This window comes from Plectrocnemia conspersa, unplaced genomic scaffold (genome assembly GCF_051122295.1).
Source record: "Plectrocnemia conspersa isolate PC_06_02 unplaced genomic scaffold, ASM5112229v1 ptg000014l, whole genome shotgun sequence".
Lineage (NCBI taxonomy): Eukaryota > Metazoa > Arthropoda > Insecta > Trichoptera > Polycentropodidae > Plectrocnemia > Plectrocnemia conspersa.
In genome coordinates, this window is record NW_028277178.1 from 21,944,205 (window position 1) to 21,962,879 (window position 18,675).

Consider the following 18,675-nt stretch of genomic DNA (forward strand, 5'->3'; position numbering starts at 1 on the left):
AATATATATACATCTTATATAGATTTTTAAATTTATAATTACATATTTTATATTGCGGATTAAATTAAAATCTAGCCCACAAAAAATATTATATTATTAAATAAGAATATTGTAAAATTACTAAATAAAATAGGCTAGATAGATCTTAAAATAATATTAACATATGTACAGTTCTATGATAACGTTAAATGAAATTAACAATTCAATATACGCAATATGAACAATTTATATCAAAATTTTATCTAAAAAGCTCATATTGTTATAGTTTTCGTATTCAATAATTAATATTTAAAATTAAAATTTATTTAAATAAAATATATAAACAATGTTGAACTTAGGTTTTTTAGCACCATAATTGTTAAATTGTGACCTAGGAAAACATGTGATTACATTTTAGATATTTGTTCTGTATGCAATGTACGAATAGGAAAATTTTGTTCTTAATTATTCGATAGTATGTAGCTAAATAAGAATCGTAAAATATTATTGTAATATTCAAATATAGTTAAACCCGATTATATATTTTATTTTTGTATTGCTTTATTAAAAGTAAACTTGGTAATGAAAAATATAAATATTTACAAAAAAAAATAGTAATTATATTTATTTATTTTATATATACAGCGTAATTCAAAACTCGCAAAAAATCAGCATTAATAAATAGAAGAAAATTAAACTTACTATTATAATTAAATAAAATATTTTACAATTTACACGATTTTGAATCACGCTCATCTTGTTTTATATACATACAAAATTTTACATATATAATAGTTAATGATATTATAAAATTCTATTTTACACTTAACGGACAGAAAGCACTGTATAGTGATATAGTTCGTTACATTAACAAATAATTTAACAAATATTCTCTGTTTAAATTAATGTTAATCGTTAAAAATAAACACTCTTGTTGATTGAATTTTACGAGTTTGGCAATGCTTGAGCCAAAAGGGCCAGAATGGTAACCGTCATTACAACCACTCTTGGAGGAAGACATGCAGCTAATCCTAAGCCTGCCGATAGGTGACTCCACCATCTTCCAGGAATGGGTGAAGCTGAATTTTTACCCCTCTGCATAGCTGCAGGATGCTCTCCTGTATAGAACAAAATATAAAAATACAATTCAAAGGCAAATTAATCATTGTAATTGCTTAAGCTAAAATAATATTTAGATTTAAAAATCTACATTAATGTATTAATAAAATATTAATATTTTGTATTTTCAGATTTTTTAAAATGTCTAAGAATCTTCAATTTATAAAAGGAGATAAAACGATTGAAATAATTATACATTTAAAGGTTCATTGCTGTATCATCTATAAAGCTATTAATTTGTTATATTCATTGAACCGTCATATAGATTAATAACATGATTTTATACCTATATGTTTAATAACTCTCATCAATTTTTCGATATTCACGAAAGAGGTAATTAAATTTCTCGAAATTATTACTTAAATTAGTGATATATACAGATTTCGAGAGAGCTTGTGATAAAGAAAATCATTTAATCTTAATTATTAAGCTGACGATCTCGGGGTTTCAAACGACATAACAAGAGATTTTTGAGAAACGTCTACAATTTATTTATTTATGATTCGCTTCAATCAAACGTATACTCTGAGTGCTGCAAGGATCAAAAATTAAATTTTAATTGTATAATCAAATAATATTGTGCTTATGCACATAGGATATGAATTGATTTTAAGGACGAACACTACATTATGATTTTAAGTAATAAATACATATTACAATTATATGTTTTTTTTTAATAAAGCATATTTTTTTGATTTGCAATTATAATTTAGCCATGTAAGATTTCTAATCAAAGATATTTTAAATTATTAGACGATTGTTTATAAGTGTAATGATTTTTGTTATTTAATATTTCTAAGCATTCAATCAAAATATGAGGTATCACGAAATTATATTATTAAATTAGGGATACATAAATTTGACTCAGTATATTCAGCAATCCAAATATATTATCATTATTCCCTTAGAAATTTGCGATGAGATGGTATATAATGTACGCAATAGCAATTAAAAACTACAACAAGTATTATCAAGCAATGAATTGTTATCCGTACTAATTTCCAAGGTTGTATAATATCTCGTCGCTTTTATGAAGCAAATGTCCCGTTACACTAATGTAAGCCCCGTGTTCACGAGCTCTAAACTAATTCAGAAACTAAGGTCTTCTGTAATTGAATACCTTACGTGCCCTGGGGGCATAACAAGATCTCGGTTTGAATATTCGCAAACTGCGCAAAGAATAGAAGGAACTACATTCAAACTTCAATTTGTACATACTACTCACGCCTTTGTATTGTACAGTTTCATTAAATTAATTAAATAAATAAATAATAATAATAAATATTATATTTTTACGTACCGTTTAGAACGTGGAGCATTACGCTTGCCGAATCAAGATTCGAAGGACTACACGAATAATTTCCGGAATCTTCTCTTCTTGAATTATATATGACGAGTGTGCCAACCTGCTTACGAAAAAGATATTAAATATTTTCTATCTAGTATCAATTTTACATGGCAGGGAATTAAGCGAGTTTGCTACTCACAGTAGTATCAGCACCGACCCTCTCCATTCTTATATCTATGAGACTTCTATCGTAATTAAGAACCCTTTCACTATCCCTATACCAAAATATATAGGCCGGCTCCTCCAGAGAACGTGTGATGACACATCTCAAGCTGACCGTGCTTCCAGCTTTCACGTACAGCTCCGATTCTCCAACTATTTCTATTTTCGGCACTAACAATAAAAAATACAATATTAAATATTTTTAATAAATTTAAAGTATATCATATACTATTATTAAAGTAAAAAAAAATATTTTATTATTTTATTAAAAAAAAATTAATCAGCTTATTAATATAATATAATTTTGTGTTTAACAATAATAATATTATAATAATCGTTATACTTTAACAGTCTAATTATTTACAGTACATGCTGCCATATAGAGTTATTGGTTTCAATATTCTAGTAAAATATATTAACGTGCTTATTTACATATTATATATAATATGTTTTTCTACCATTTTTATTGTGATCAAAATCGTGTTAAAAATGTTTTTGGCTATACAACTCGATAACGATACAAACAAATCATTTTTTAATGTTATATATAGTTATCAATTTGTAATATTAAATATAATTCTTATATATAAATATAATTCTTATTAATCATCACAGATTAGGTTAACCTATATTTTTCTAATCTCATGGATGAATAATTAAAATCAAGTCTTGGACGTACATATTCTCTAAAAATAAGCTTCTTCAGATCATAGAGAATATCTTATCTGTATTTAAGAAAACAAAATATTGCGATAATTTAGTTGGTAGTTTAGTAATACTATATTTTTAAAACGCTGAATTTTATTGTATTTGCTAAATATTTGGATAAATTCGTCTTTAATAAAATACAGAATTACCTGTTCTTTCACTTTTTTAAATAGTACATTAACATCTATTAAAAAAATTAAGCTTTATTATGGCTTTCTACACCTTTTGAAATAATCAGATTGTCATTTCTTTAAATATTCAGATATCATAAAATAAAATTATTTGCCTAAAGTAAAATATATTTTTATTATATTATATATAATATTTTATTTATTATATATAATATTTCTTATTTTCGAATTCATTTGATACCATGCACCTGTATTTTTTGTATAAATAATGAGTTTTGAATTATAAATCAGTCGATGATGCTAATGTTTAATTATATTTCAGGAATATCTAAGAACAGATTGGTTCATTACTTTGTTACGAAGGGCTTTGAGAAATATATTGCTTTTTCTTTTTATTAATCTATGTTCCAATACTTTATATATTTTCTGAATTTGTTAAAAATAAAAGCAGCTACATTTTCTGACACATCCTAATTAAATAATGAATCCTTTTGGGAATGCTGAATGAGATTCAGGTTTTATTGGCTAATAACTTCAACCGCAACATTAAGCTCCTCTTCTGAGAATTTTATTCGCTCATATTTTATAATATTTGTAGCAAAATAGCGATAAATTAAGATAAACGTATATATGTATTTTGTTTAAGTAGCAGTATATGACACATAGTATATTAATAAAAACGATATTGTTTTTTAGAAACATTTTTAGGGTTTATATGTAAAAATACATAGATCTTATTGATGGATAATACATAAGAAACAACGTGAGCATTAGTATCTTATGTTTTTATAAATCTAACGAACATTTACTTAAAACTAATCCATCTATGAATTTCAGTTAGGTGTCTCTGCGTAATGAATAATTTAATATTGCATCTAGAACTGAAAGGACTTGAGCTATTTTTTATTCGTAAGAAATTTTGAGTTTAAACCAAGATGCAGTTAATCTATTTCATTACCTTACAACAATTTTTTCATATGATTTACTTTTAATAGATATAGATGATAATAATCTGTAAAAGCATTAAGAACATACATAAAAAATATTGGTCGATCGATTCATCAATATTCATTCGTTGTCAAAAAATAGTTTTTGATATCAAATCTAAGTTTAAAACTTTACCATGCTGGTTAAATATATTTTTGACTTTTATTTAGTTTCGGAACAACTTATTGTATTCGAAGCGTTCATTACACTAAGTTAAATTGCGTTAAGGTGCAATCAACTTTATGCAAATATTTACTGCCGTATTGGTAACTTTTATATGCTTTCCAAAACAAATGTGTTCATGTTATATTTATGGCCCTTAAATTTATCTATACAATGTTCAACACTATAATTAAATTAAAATATATTCGCAATAAGAAAATCTATGTTGAATAATGCTTCATTTGTGCATTAAATAAGCACAGAATCCATAAATGAAAATTAATAGAGCGAAAATCTAAGTCGATAAGAAGATAACAATAAATCAAACCGCGTGTAGAAAACAAGGGGAGCATCTTTTCATATTGGCTCTTGTCAGAGCAATTTGTCAGCAAGCATCAAAGGAGCAAAGTTGTGTGACGTTACTAAATTTTGATAATTGTTACAATTAAGAACTTCAAAGCGGAGATAAGGGCTTTTTGCCGCATTAACAGAATTTCACACAAACCGTTTAAGTGACGCGCTTTCTCTGTCCTGGTGTTTGGGCTCGTTTAGTAATTATATTTTACTGAAGCTGCTTTAATTGTTGTTTCTGAGAGATTTATTTTTAGTTGTATCGCCCGGTATGGAAAAAAAATAAAAGATTTATAATATTATTTTAGTATATATTATAGAACATAATTTTTCAATTTACGCTGTATTTATTTTGCTACCATATTAATGTTATTTATTATATGGTATTAGTGATTTTTGTTTGGATAATAATACATTAAGGCAATAATAGCGTGCAAGTAAGGTTAAATTGTTCATGCTTGTATTTTTTTGAGCATATTACATTCTGGTGATTTTTATTCTCCGTAATATATGTTGGTAATTAAAACTGACGCAATTTATTGTGCGTTCAAGATTTATCCCACATATATATATTTATTTTTAATTTAATCGTCTAAATTGTCGCTTTTAATGTGATTTATAAACGTGTAAGAATAATGCTTTCGCGGCAGCATAAAGAAAAAATAACGAGGTGCCGAGGCAAAGGTAGCGGAGAATAAAAAAAAATACGAAATAATATATAGGTACGTATTTCGCAATATATAGCTTTTTGCGGGTTCCGTTTTCGCTCTTCACGGAAATTGTTTTCCCAAGTTTTAAGACTTATAAAATAAAATAATAGCTCCCGATTTGAGCAAACACGGTCGTCTCGAAGAGCAGCATAAAAAGGACCCTAACGAAGTAACGGTAACAAGATATTCGTCAAAGCCGCCTTGAAATTCAATACAAATTTTGGCGTTCAATTATGCCTGCTTGTGCTTTGAAATATCTCCATGTCGGCGAAAGCGATCTATTATTTTTTACACTTATACCAAATAATTGATATAACGAATCTCCAGCAAATGCCATTTTTTAAGAATATTCAATAAACGTTGAGTTATTTATTATTGTACGTATTGTGATTAAAAAATATTTTTATATCGAATAAAGATTCTCAGAAGCTTCTACAATTGCTTCCCGGAAAGCTTATTTATATGTATAATGTAAAGTATTATGTATGAAAACCTGAAGCAATATTATTATTACATGTATACAAGATTTCAGCAACATAACATGCTAAGATATTAAATTTCGCTTATTTAGGTAATTTTGTTAATAATCTGTTTGAAAACAACATATAAAATAATAACTGCCTTTTAATATTTAAAGTTTATCTACAGATTGTACTGCTTTTCGAGTGCGAGTGGTGTATATTGACAATAATATAAATACTTATTAATTGAGTTTTATATACTGCGTACTGTGATGTAAAATCCTAAATATTAACTTTAATCGTTTCATTTACCGATATTTGTAATGATCAAACATTTGTCCTTAAAAATAATATTAATTGTAAAATTATCCAATAATTAATTTATTGCTTTAATTAATTTATAATCATAAACCCAATTAAAAGTAAAAATAAATATATTGACAGTTTATCAGAATATTCAATTATAATATTTTTAATAATATTTGCACTCGTAATACTAAATAAGTATATTTCTTGACTTTTGAAGTGAATAGATAATCAATTCCTGTTTTCTTAAATTATTTAAAAATATATAACAATAAAATTACAATAACATGGAAGCTTGGAACGTAAAAGAAACAATATTAAAAAGAATATTTAATTTAAAATGGATGGATGGAGACATGAGAGATCATTATATAATACCAAGAATTGACAAGATGTACGAAAGATTATCAATTTTTTTTTTATTCAAGTGATCTGATCAAGTTTGTAAACCAGGCAACTGGTAATAATCACGATTGTTTGAAGTGTCAAATGTTATTTTGCATTTACATTTATGAAATGGATCAACGTGTTAATATTGCTTAATTATTCACAGTAATAACAATTCTGTAGGAATTGTGTATCAAAATTTACAGGATGATTGACGTATAAACGTATTTTTACGGGTCACGACAACATTTTAAACAAAATGGAGCATCGGAAATGTAAATAGTTTGCGCACCACTGATACAACCCAGAAAGGATTTATTTTGAACTACATTGTCTTACGTGGCCCTAAGTAAATATAATTAAAAAATATTTTAAAAATCGAGTGATATGGTAAATATTACATATAGGATTAAAAAGTACTTTTATCTTATAATCATAATCAAAATATAATTTCCTATAATGAAAATAATACAAACTAATTAAACTTTTATAATTTATTATATTGCTACTTTTAGGTTGAGACTAGTTTTCCCTATATATGATCCAGAAGTTTATACTTTTTTATACCTATTTCATAAATTAATAAGCATAAAAAACCTAAAATAAAATAAAATACAAACCACATATAAATATGCATCGAGGATATTCCTAATCCTTCGAATAATCCAAGCGAACACCGAGGAGTTTAACCTTGAGGAGGCTTATCGGGATGGTGTGTATTTTTTTGTTTCGCCCTACCAACGATCCCCAGAACGCACCCCTTTCTTCCTCCCTTATACTCACTAACGCGTTGCCGGGGGCGAATTTTACAGCCGTCGTAAATGGAAGTGTAGCGTTGGTGGCAAAGCACCATCGGGAGTAAATCGTGACTCTTATTTCCTATTTTACTAAACGCCGCCTGCTTTTTATAGTTTCCCCGACGTTACCTGGCTCCTGGATGCTGTACTATATTCCACGGTCCTACCCCCGAAAACGCCCCTTGCTTAGCGGAGAAAACTAATATATTATTTTTGCCGCGGTTTGTGTGTGCCGGCACGTAGTTTTATTCCCATGTTTTATAGGAAAAAATGCTGCTGCTCGACGGACGGATGTTTTATTCAATAAAATAAGGGAAAATCTGATGCGTCAAAATTTTTACTTCTCACGCAGGTGAGTGTTTAGAAAGCATTTCTGTTTTATTTAATAATAACTTATATAACATTCATAATTGACGAATGTTTTCTTAACATATCTCTAAATATATTGTATTACCATCAGTATATAATTTATTTGGTTCGTCTTTATAATTTATGATCTAAAACAAGAATCACTTTTCCTACAAATGTCAGCCAATACACATAAAGATTTAATGAATCCTATCTCACTTAATAAGTGTTATGTAGACATCTTATTCTGCCAGCAACATTTAGCAATACTTGCGATCTGATTATTTTTTAAATTGATATATAGTATTAAGGAGCTTTTACCATACAATGCAACATATTGTTCCGATATTTTTGCATAGATACCAGATAAGCTTTAATGCAGCGGTAAATTGCTAGCGATTAATTGCTGGCGGTGAATTGCGGATGATAAATTTTCCTAAGCTCATAATGAATAACTTAGCCTAACTCAAAATATTTTTGGTAATATTTACGTAGTAAAATAATCAATTTATTAAAAAACATAAATATAGATACAAACATAGTGAAAGATTTGATCATTTAAATATTTAAGTCAGGCTGAGTTAGGCTTCAATGTACCCTAACCTATTATTTTATGGTAGTAATTATGAAGCAAAAGCTATGAATTTAGCACACAGAAGAAATTACAAAGATGGTGTAGCGGGTGCAAGACACCTAGGCTTTACATTATAAAAAATAAATAAAAAAAATTGGCTAAGGTAGATAAAGTTTTTAATTTATCTAAATTCAAATTTATAAATTATGTACATATGTACCTAATATTATAAAATGAAGTTTATATGCCATTCTAAATACAAGCATATGCACCCAAGATTAAATATGTATGTACATATGCACCTTCTTTTATAAATATGTATACAAACATTAAGAAAATATGTGTTATGGTAATATAAAAATATTTGGTTTATGCTGAGTTATTCTACGGTTTAATGTACCCAACCTTGCCTATCTCAAAATGTTTGTGTTTTTATACATATATAAAGTAAAGTTTATAAATGAATTATAATTTTATAAGTTAAGGTGAATTCAGGCAAGGGGTTCTTAAAAATTAAGTAAAATCAAATTATTAAAAAAATATATTTTTCATTACTATTAAACTAAAATTTTGGCAATATGAATAAAATAAATTGTAAATATATATTTCCTGTATTTGTACTAAACGACGTTCTTAAATTTATTGCTATGGAAAATCTTAAGTAATTCGAAATTCATAGATTAATTCAACTGCCGAAGCTTATTTGAACTGGATACTTTTAGAACTTTAAAAAATATTTAACCTAAGCACTAAATAAATAAGTTTATTCAGTAAAAACACTCACCAACTACATTGAGCATAATAAAATGACTCATTTTTGGCTCCGTGCTCACTTGACACTCGTACTGACCAGCATCTCTCGCTTGAACGTATTTAACCTGCAACATAGTCATTGTTTTAATCCAAATTTGTGAAATTAACAATTTAATTTTATTAACATTACCTGTAATGTCCAAGTGTCACTGGCTTCAATCAAGAAAGCTTGAAACCTTTCATCTGCTATAAACGTGTACCGATCAACGGTGAGTATGTGAGCATCTCTTCTTCTAATCCATGAGACTGATTTATTTCCTAATTGTTTAACCTGCACAAGACAGATATAACGTTAATTAAATTTTGTAAAATGTTATTATCAGCCAAACCCGTCGTCGTCGGGTAATTGAATTTACTTTGCAGGGTAAATAAGCGTGTGTTCCCAGTTGCGTAGTAATGTTGGTCGCCGTTGAAGGGTCGAAGTATGGTCCTGTGTAGAGGCCGGAAAATCTCTTGACCGCATGCCGCCTCTCGTACTCGGCCGCCGATCCTCCAGCCCTTCCCAAAAGACCTGACCGACAAAGAAAAGTAATCCATTTAGACGATCCTCACGTATGAATACACCTACGCCCGAAAGCGTTCAACTTTAAACAGCTCTAGAGCAAATATACGAGGGTCAATTATTATCTGTAATTTATTTCAAAGCCAGTTGAGGCAAATAATATGTTTAAATATTTCTAAAGGTTTATTATAAATTATGAATTGCTATTTTAAACACTTTTCTAAATTGGCATAAACAATAAATGTTTTAATTCTAGCCTACGACTACCTTTGCTCTGAAACCGATTTTTATCTCTACGTTACAAAAATAAGAAAATAGTAATAATATATGTATGCATGTATTTATTGCCAATAAATAAGTTTAATACGAAATATGATATTTCTATATTATGCTGTATTTTATTTCACCTCTTTTGAAAATTGTCTGTCAAAAATATGAAGCGATATATTTTTTCAAAGTGCCCTTTGGCCCAGTCGTTTGTTAGATATAATTTTTGTCGTCCAAAAATATTCACCCCTAAAATAAAAGCACGGACGAGTTATACGAAGACATTTGTTTTGACGTCGAGCGTGACATAAAAAATTGATTTTTTTTTAAACAAAACCCTTTTGGCCTCGTTTTAATGTTAGCCTCGAAAAAAGTAACAAGCGCTCAAAGCTATCAGTGACCTAACTAAAATAGATGACACGGATTTTGTTATGTTTATAAAATAATACTTGTACCAGTAAAATGGTTGATCGATATTAAAATATATTGTTAAAACGTCATTCAACTGTAAAGATTATTTATTATAAAAATAGATCATTTCACTATATTTATTAAAGAAAACTAAATATATGTTTGCGTTCTGGTTTCGATGATTTGTTTGATTAGTGAAATCAAAAATAACGTTTTTATGCATTATAGATATTATTCTTCATAGTTTTTTATATTTGGGTTTTAATTGCTAGAAACATTATTAGACTATGTTAAATTATTCTTAATAATTAACTGATAGGTTGGAGAAAAATAAAAAAACGGAATAAAATCAAACCAATCTAAATTATATTTTTAGTAGTCGTCAATAAACTGTGTTTTATTAATGCATAATACTTCTAAGCAACTGTGTTTTTAATTTTATAATTATTATTAAATATGTCTTAAGAGTTTAAAAAATGTTTACTGACATTTTTGTCAAAAATCAGTTAATGGTTACATAGTTAATACGGTATTTCTATACAAATGTTTTGACATTTGGCTCTGGTTTCATGAGTTTTTATTTTATTAAAAATATTTTTAGTTATGTTATGCAGTCAATTTATTTTAAATAGTTCAAATGCTATTATCCAAGAATAAAAATCAGACTTATTTAAATGATATATTTACTGTAATGTTTTCTTATTAAAATCTATAAAAATGTAGCAAAGATAAAAATACATAAAATAAAATATTTCTATGTATTTTAATATATTATTCATCATAACTTTAAAACTTTGTACTTCTATTAAAAATTATATAAAGATACATGTATAAATATCTCTAAATTAAGATTATATTTTTGACATACGAGTACTTCACTTTCACATATAATAATCCATAATCTATACAATTGCATGTTATCATAAAAAAGCACAACGGGGAAGAAATCAACTTCATTGTAACTGAAATGCTTAAGAATAACTAATAATAAAAACCAAATTTAGCTAAAATATATTACTTTATTATATTGAATTATCGTAAATCATAGAGTTCAAGACATGAAATATCAAAGTAAGTTGGATTATTAAAACATAGATAATTCTTATAATTTATTGCAATCAATGGTTACTAAAATATTATATATTTCCTTTTGTTAAAATAGGAATTTTTATAAAGTTACACTACTTTTTTAAATGTTATTTACGATACAATCTGTATTTATATTTAGTTTAGTCAATTTACAAACATGTGCATAAGTTGCTGTAATTTATTGCTAAAATAATAAAAAAGTTTTGTCTAATAATTGTTAAAAAACGTTGTCTTATACTATGATAATAAATATAAATTTATAATATATAATATTTATACTTAAAATTTAACTGTATGTCAATTTAACCTATTTTCTTACAAGCGTTAAGAAAAGGGTTGGTTTTTAAGCAGTAAATATTGTTATGGTTCTTTTTAGATACAAATAAATAACTAATATTTTATTATTTATGTACCGAATAGCTTTGGAATCGGAAGCATCGTAAATTTGGATTTGGATTTGGAAGCATCATAAATAGATTTTTTCACAAACTTTCTCGAAATGGTCAGCGGATAAAAAAATAATAAATATAATGTTAATGTCTATTGTTAATCTACTTTTTAGAGCGGTGTTTATGATTTTGTTTACAAAAAACTTCTCGAGAGCCCTTCATCAATATTAATAGTGTTTTTGTTGTGCCCCCGCTTCTCCGCCCCCCTTAGGTCGGCTTGTTTATCATTTTTCCGTAAGCTAGAAACGCGTATTTTTCCGCTGGAAACCAGATCCCGTTTCCCCTGTTTACAATGCGACAGAAATGTAACCGGATACGAGGATCTTACAGCAGTCTCGCGTTTTGGTGGTCTTAGCAACCCAGAAACCACCGAACAAACCCACCCACCCCATACCCGTCCACACGGGTACAAGTTGATATCGAAATCCAATAATTTTTATTACACCGAAAGGGCGCATGAATAATTCAGGGCGCGCATCCCGGGCGCCCGTTGTATAAATACGACCGAGACCGGTGGTTCTAACCTTTACAACAACAGTAAATAATACCGATAAAAAATAATGTTGCCCACTTCTGGCCGTTCTCGGTTTTATGCGGGCCCCCCTCCGAACCCGATAAGTCCGTCGGGGGCCCGAACCGGCGGCAGCGGAAACCCTAAACGCAAATTAACAATCGTAAATATTGTTAAACTCGATCCGACTCTGTGTATCGATGTCTTGACGGCGACGGTCCGGTTTTATTGGACCGTTTTGAGGTCTGTGAACGAGATGTTTGCCAAACGGCAAAATTACCGTAATTCGGCTTATAATGACGGTTTTGATTGCTCGACGTTTGATGTGCAAATAAAGGATTTCGATAATATAAACAAAGCTAACTTTCAACGTTTTGTGTGTTGTACGATTGTAAGAATTAGTTGAAATTTGATATATTAATATTGTTTGAAATGTAGTTTTATTCTGTCTATGTTACATTGAACTGTCTATGTATATTTAATTCAGAGCCGTAAAATTAATCGTGGAAGTAAACTGATCAATCTTTTATTAGGATACCTTATTTTATAGATCATAAATACAGGCGGGTAAGAAAAATAAAAGTATCTTCAAAACTTCTGCCAAAAGTAGCAATATCTGAAAAGTATATAAATATCTTAAATATATAAACAATTAATTATGTTACCGTCAAAAAAACTACATATATCATTAAAAAAAAATACCATAGGTAAACTTTTACATAATTTTTTTTATAAATAATGTATTGGTTTTATTATAAATCCTTAAAATTTATATATTTATAAATCCTTTAAACTACAAATCATTAAAAGCAATCCAAGAAGTGTCATTTCAAAGATGTGCTTTGATTAAATTGCCGCTATAATAACTATTTGACTGATATTTATTATAAACGGCGCAAATGATTTAGATACTGTTATAAATAGTACTAAAACAATAATGTAAATAATATGCACTGTTTTGAAAAGAAGTCATTACTTGTGAATTAGTAAAAAAATTGTAATAAATCGCTGTTACTCAGCGTTTATAAGAATACATAATAATTAGACATATAATATTATATGTTAGCAAAAACACTATACTAATTATAAATAAATTATTGAACAGCTTTACATAAATATTTATTTTAGTTCAAAATAAAGATATACATATAGTAGATTAAGAACTGTTATTATTACACCAGAAAAAAAATTAGACACAAAATCACCAATCTCAGATTTAAGCATTTACTAATAATAAAAGAGTATTTTATAAGCATGTTTGTAAATTTATTATTATAAGCGTTTTATAAAATTAAATAGTTTTCACGTAAGAAAATATTTAATTTTAATACTAACACTTATTTAAAAAGTTACTTATGTAAGAAAATAAAACCTTAAAACAACAGCAAATGATGTGAACTCTATGTAATAAATTCATTATAGGAAAACATTGTAATAAAAAAATATAATTTTTGTTAGATAAACTTTTAGAAAAAAAAAACTAAGAACAGAAACATACTTTTCACGTACATACACTTTTATTTTAATGCCCAATTTATTTTATTATGTTCACAATTTTTTTTATTTAGAGTTAAAAAAAATATACATTTTAGTTGTAAAAAACTTAAAGCTAAGTTATCATAATTATTCACAAAGGCATTACAATTTTAATAAGCCATAATAAAAATATTTTTTTTTAACTAAAGTAAAGTTTAAGTCAAGCTTAAGGCAATTTTGCTGTAGTTTCAACCCGCTTACTAAAAATATAAAATTCGCTCAAAAAAATGTACGTCTCGTAGTATTTAATTTATTTTAATACGAAAAGGTTATGTGAATATTGATTTATTTAAAATAAATTAAGATCATCGTGACCAAACAGGTTACTTTATTTATTAGGGAATAATGTATCACGATGTTAAAAAGTAACAATACATCGTATTATTACAATACACATATAAAAAATATTAAAACAACACACAAAATATAATAAATAGTGAGATAGAGCAAATAATCATAAATTATCATATTAAACATTTCAAACAGAACAGCTTCTCGTAGCTGACATTAAACGTTTATAAATCATCAGCCTACAAAAAAAAAGTTTAATTTCTAACTGCCATATTACTGTCATTAATAAATAACGCGACGAGCAGAGGGCCTTAGTGGAGCCCTTGAAAAAACTCCAAAGAGGTTAAATATTTTTTTGACAATCAACTGCTATGTTCAAAAATTGTCTACGATCGTTCAAATTGAGCAACCGAGGTTTGATATTTTTTTTAAAAATTACCCATGACAAACCTTGTCGAAGGCCTTCTCAAAATTCGTATATACGACGTCTACTTGAATTCCCGCTTTGAAAAAAATTGTTACCGCTTTAGAAAAATACAGAAGGCAGTGGAATGGACGGGATTAAACCCATACTTGTTGAAAGTGATTGAAAACGTACTCAATCATATATGGATAATTATTTTGAATAATAAAGCAAGAGTTTTTTTGCTTGCTAACACTGCGTCTGGTCTAAAGTTATTTATGCACAATGTTACCCTTTCTATGAATAAGGGTGAATATTTTGCATTTACAAAGATTATGAAATGATGACGTCTTGATAATTAGATCAAAAATACGCTTAGACGAACAGCCAAACTAGCTTCGCCACTCTTTGAAATGAAATATGAAACCGAATCAGAATTAAAATCAGCCTAGAAGGTGTATCATTTAGTATATTTGTAAACAAATAATAATTAAAAACTTTGCAATCTCAATACATATATTTATTATTTTATAAGTAATATAATTCACTTTTAATAAATTCAGCCGTAAAAAATAAAGTATGATGAATTCACACTACCATACACTACATGTTAATTTATGCGAATCGTAGTAAGGTGGTTAAAGCAATGCAGTTTTTACTGTTTATAAATTTATGCGCCTAGTTTTTCCATTAAACAATATTTACATAATAATTTTGTACTCTCACATTATTTATGGCTTATGTAAATAGTTTATTGTGTTAAGATTGAATAATTATATATTACGTATAAACGGAACATAATTATTTAAAAATTTCTCAACCCCTTTCAGAGCCGATAACAGTATTTCAGTATTTTACCCACAGCAAAGGGTATTGGCCGGAAAAACGTAAATACTGATTTCGGTTCCATTTTCAGCGTTCACTTTTAAATAATCGTATCCGTCCATGGAATCAAGGTCTGAAAGGGGAGGATAAAAAGAAACAACGCCAATAAAGGCAATGATAAAATCGTTCGTGTCCTCGTACCGAAATCCCCTCGCAAATGCTAACCGTTTACCACCGAGGTGAATAATTCAATAAGCCACGAATGTGATGTGGTATGTGAAAAGATGACGTAAACGCTTTAGAGTTCAATAATGCACATCTGCAGGTTCAACGCGAATGCACTCACCAGAACTCAACGGGAAGATTTACACAGTGTGGCGGTTTGACAATAATCGGAAACTGGGGTGTTATTACACCCCCAGAGCTGTGCGGGCTGTATTCTTGGATTTATGGAGAGCTTTCGTGGCATAATAAATAATTCATCTACGTACATATGTATTTGTTTGAATGGGAAATATTTAACGCAGATGTTTTATTATGTATATATCTTTCTTGGATATATACAACTCTTGTTTGCAATATGTATTTTTAAGATAAATATGATTGAATAAAATATAAATAGACCCGAGAAAAACCTAACCATATGTAAAGATATACATTATGAAAATATGAAGTTTAATAAGTCATAACCAATATGTATTATACTAATAATTTAAAGTCAAAGTGTGGATTTTAAACAGTTAAATATATTGGTTTCCAATAAGGATTAAATTGTATATTTTATTTTTATTTTTAAACATTAAATAGTCATTTTTAAATAAACCTTTTACCAAATAATAAAAAAAACATTTATTTTTATAATATTTTTGACGAATCGCTTGGTATTTTATGTTTTTATTTTTTATCGAAAACAGATATTTTTATATAAACAATTTTGCGAATTGTTCTCAAAGAAGTATATTGAATATTTAATTATATAGAAGTATATTTAGAATTTTATATATATATATATACATATATATTAATTTTTCTCAAAAATTTAATCTAATTTCATAATTTATTAATTCACCCTAATTTATTACATCTTAAGTACAAGCGCTTGTATGTTAGTATCACAAACATTTTGTGTACTTTTTATGTGTATTCTGTTTTAAAACACTTGTGTATCTAATTATAACTGTGTTAAGGAAAGTTAATTATAAAATAAAAATCTATAATATGTATATTCCGTTATATTTTAAAAGCTAAATAAAACTATTAAAAATGTATCTTAGTACATAGTAATAAATATGTATAAAACTTACTGTCAGAACTCTTAAAAGTTTTTTTTTATACTTTTAACTGTATTATTTCAGTTTATATAATATTTAATTGCTGTATAATGCTTTAAGCTGAGTTTGTAAAATAAATATTTCTAATATGGTAATTTTGCTTTAGAAAAGCTACAATTTCTGTTGCATGTAATAATGACTTATATAGTAAAAAAGGTTTTATAAAATATAATATAAGTCTGTGCTATCAGAAACTATTAACGTTTCGGCAATATCGTATTCACAAACAAAGAAAACATCTCGGTTCTTATATAAGATGTACGTGTATTAGTCGATGCGATTGCTGTCTATAAATCTATATAACATTTGCAGCTTCATTTTTTCATGCTGTTTTAATACTCTTTCGTAATTAATATGATTTCCTTCAAAGCCCTTAAATTTTGTATTTTTTTCGTTCGTATATTATTACCGGAAATTAAAATTTTATATGATAATCATATCAGAAAAAATGTCAGATTAAATTGTTTATTATTAGTTGAGTGATTCGATGGATATTTTTAAATATTAATTATAATACTGTTTACAAAAATGTCTTCAGTTGTGTAACTTTTAAATTTTAGCAACTATATGTATTATAAATTATGTTATTTATTTAAATTATAATTTAAAAGTTAGCAAATTACAAAATTTAAATATTACAATAACGTGAGGATTTTATTGCCAAAATCAACAAAAAGTCCCGCTGCAACCGGCATCACGATCGGCAATAAACCATATAAGATAAAGTAATAAACTTATTACCTGACCTTTTAAGAGTATATGGTTATAATAAAACAATTATATCTATGGTATATAAAATATTCTTTGCTGTGTACCAACACTAATTTATACATCATCCTTGAAATATGAACAACAGATAACAATTTGAATAGCTATATATATTTATATTTTACGATCTTTATAAACTTAGAACTTGCTTCCGATCTCGAATTGATTCACAGGAACTAGCTCAGACATAAAATCCTTTATTGACGCGATTGCCAAGGAATTAGAAAAAAAAACTACACACTAATTGCTTAAATGTATTATTGATAGTTTAATCTATTTGTGTAGTTATTTTGATTTGTATTAAAAAAAATGTTTATTTATACTTTTTTTAAATTTCAGTTATATCGCAAATTATTTTTGGTTCAAATATTTATAAATACTTTTATCACATTATCGTAATTCAAGAAAGCCTATATAGCCTCAGCGTTAAAAAGCATTTAATATCTGACTCTTATTACGTTAATATTTTATACAGGTAGTTTGTATACATTATAATGTCATGTTTAGGTATTAAAATAAAATTTTATCACACTCTTTTGACATGCATAAGCCACATATATACATACAGAACAGACATTTAAAAGCTTGTAATTTTATATGTAAATTCGTCTTGTTATGCATGTAACTGCAGTTATTTGTGTGTAATGCATAAAGCTAGCCAATAATAATAATAAAAAACTATTGTGTTTAATAATATGTTTGCAAATTAAATATATTTTAATAGTTCTAATAGTTGTAAATGCCTACATTTAATCTTCTGTTATAACATGACAGGCGTTAAAACGGGATAAATTTGTGTAAACTGAATGAGTCAATCAGAAATTTCTCAATCTGGGAATCAGTGACATCTGTAAAAATAATTATAAATTATTATTTGTATTATAATTTATAATAAATACTTGCTACTTTGCAGCTAAAGCTGTTTTTTTTTATTAAAGGCGCATTAAGT

General features: G+C 27.2%; 1 protein-coding gene across 1 annotated transcript in view; it reads right to left on the bottom strand.

The window, feature by feature from the left end:
* Positions 1–736: 736 nt before the first annotated feature.
* Positions 737–18,675, bottom strand: part of LOC148226515 (neurotrimin-like) — a 46,501-nt gene continuing 28,562 nt past the window's right edge. Inside the window, exons 3-8 of the mRNA XM_088203966.1 lie at positions 9,700–9,854; positions 9,474–9,614; positions 9,315–9,408; positions 2,586–2,779; positions 2,399–2,504; positions 737–1,097 (exon numbers count right to left, since the gene is read on the bottom strand). Coding sequence (XP_088060092.1) covers positions 925–1,097; positions 2,399–2,504; positions 2,586–2,779; positions 9,315–9,408; positions 9,474–9,614; positions 9,700–9,854 — 863 coding nt within the window. The 3' untranslated portion in view covers positions 737–924. The remainder of the gene's footprint in view (positions 1,098–2,398; positions 2,505–2,585; positions 2,780–9,314; positions 9,409–9,473; positions 9,615–9,699; positions 9,855–18,675) is intronic.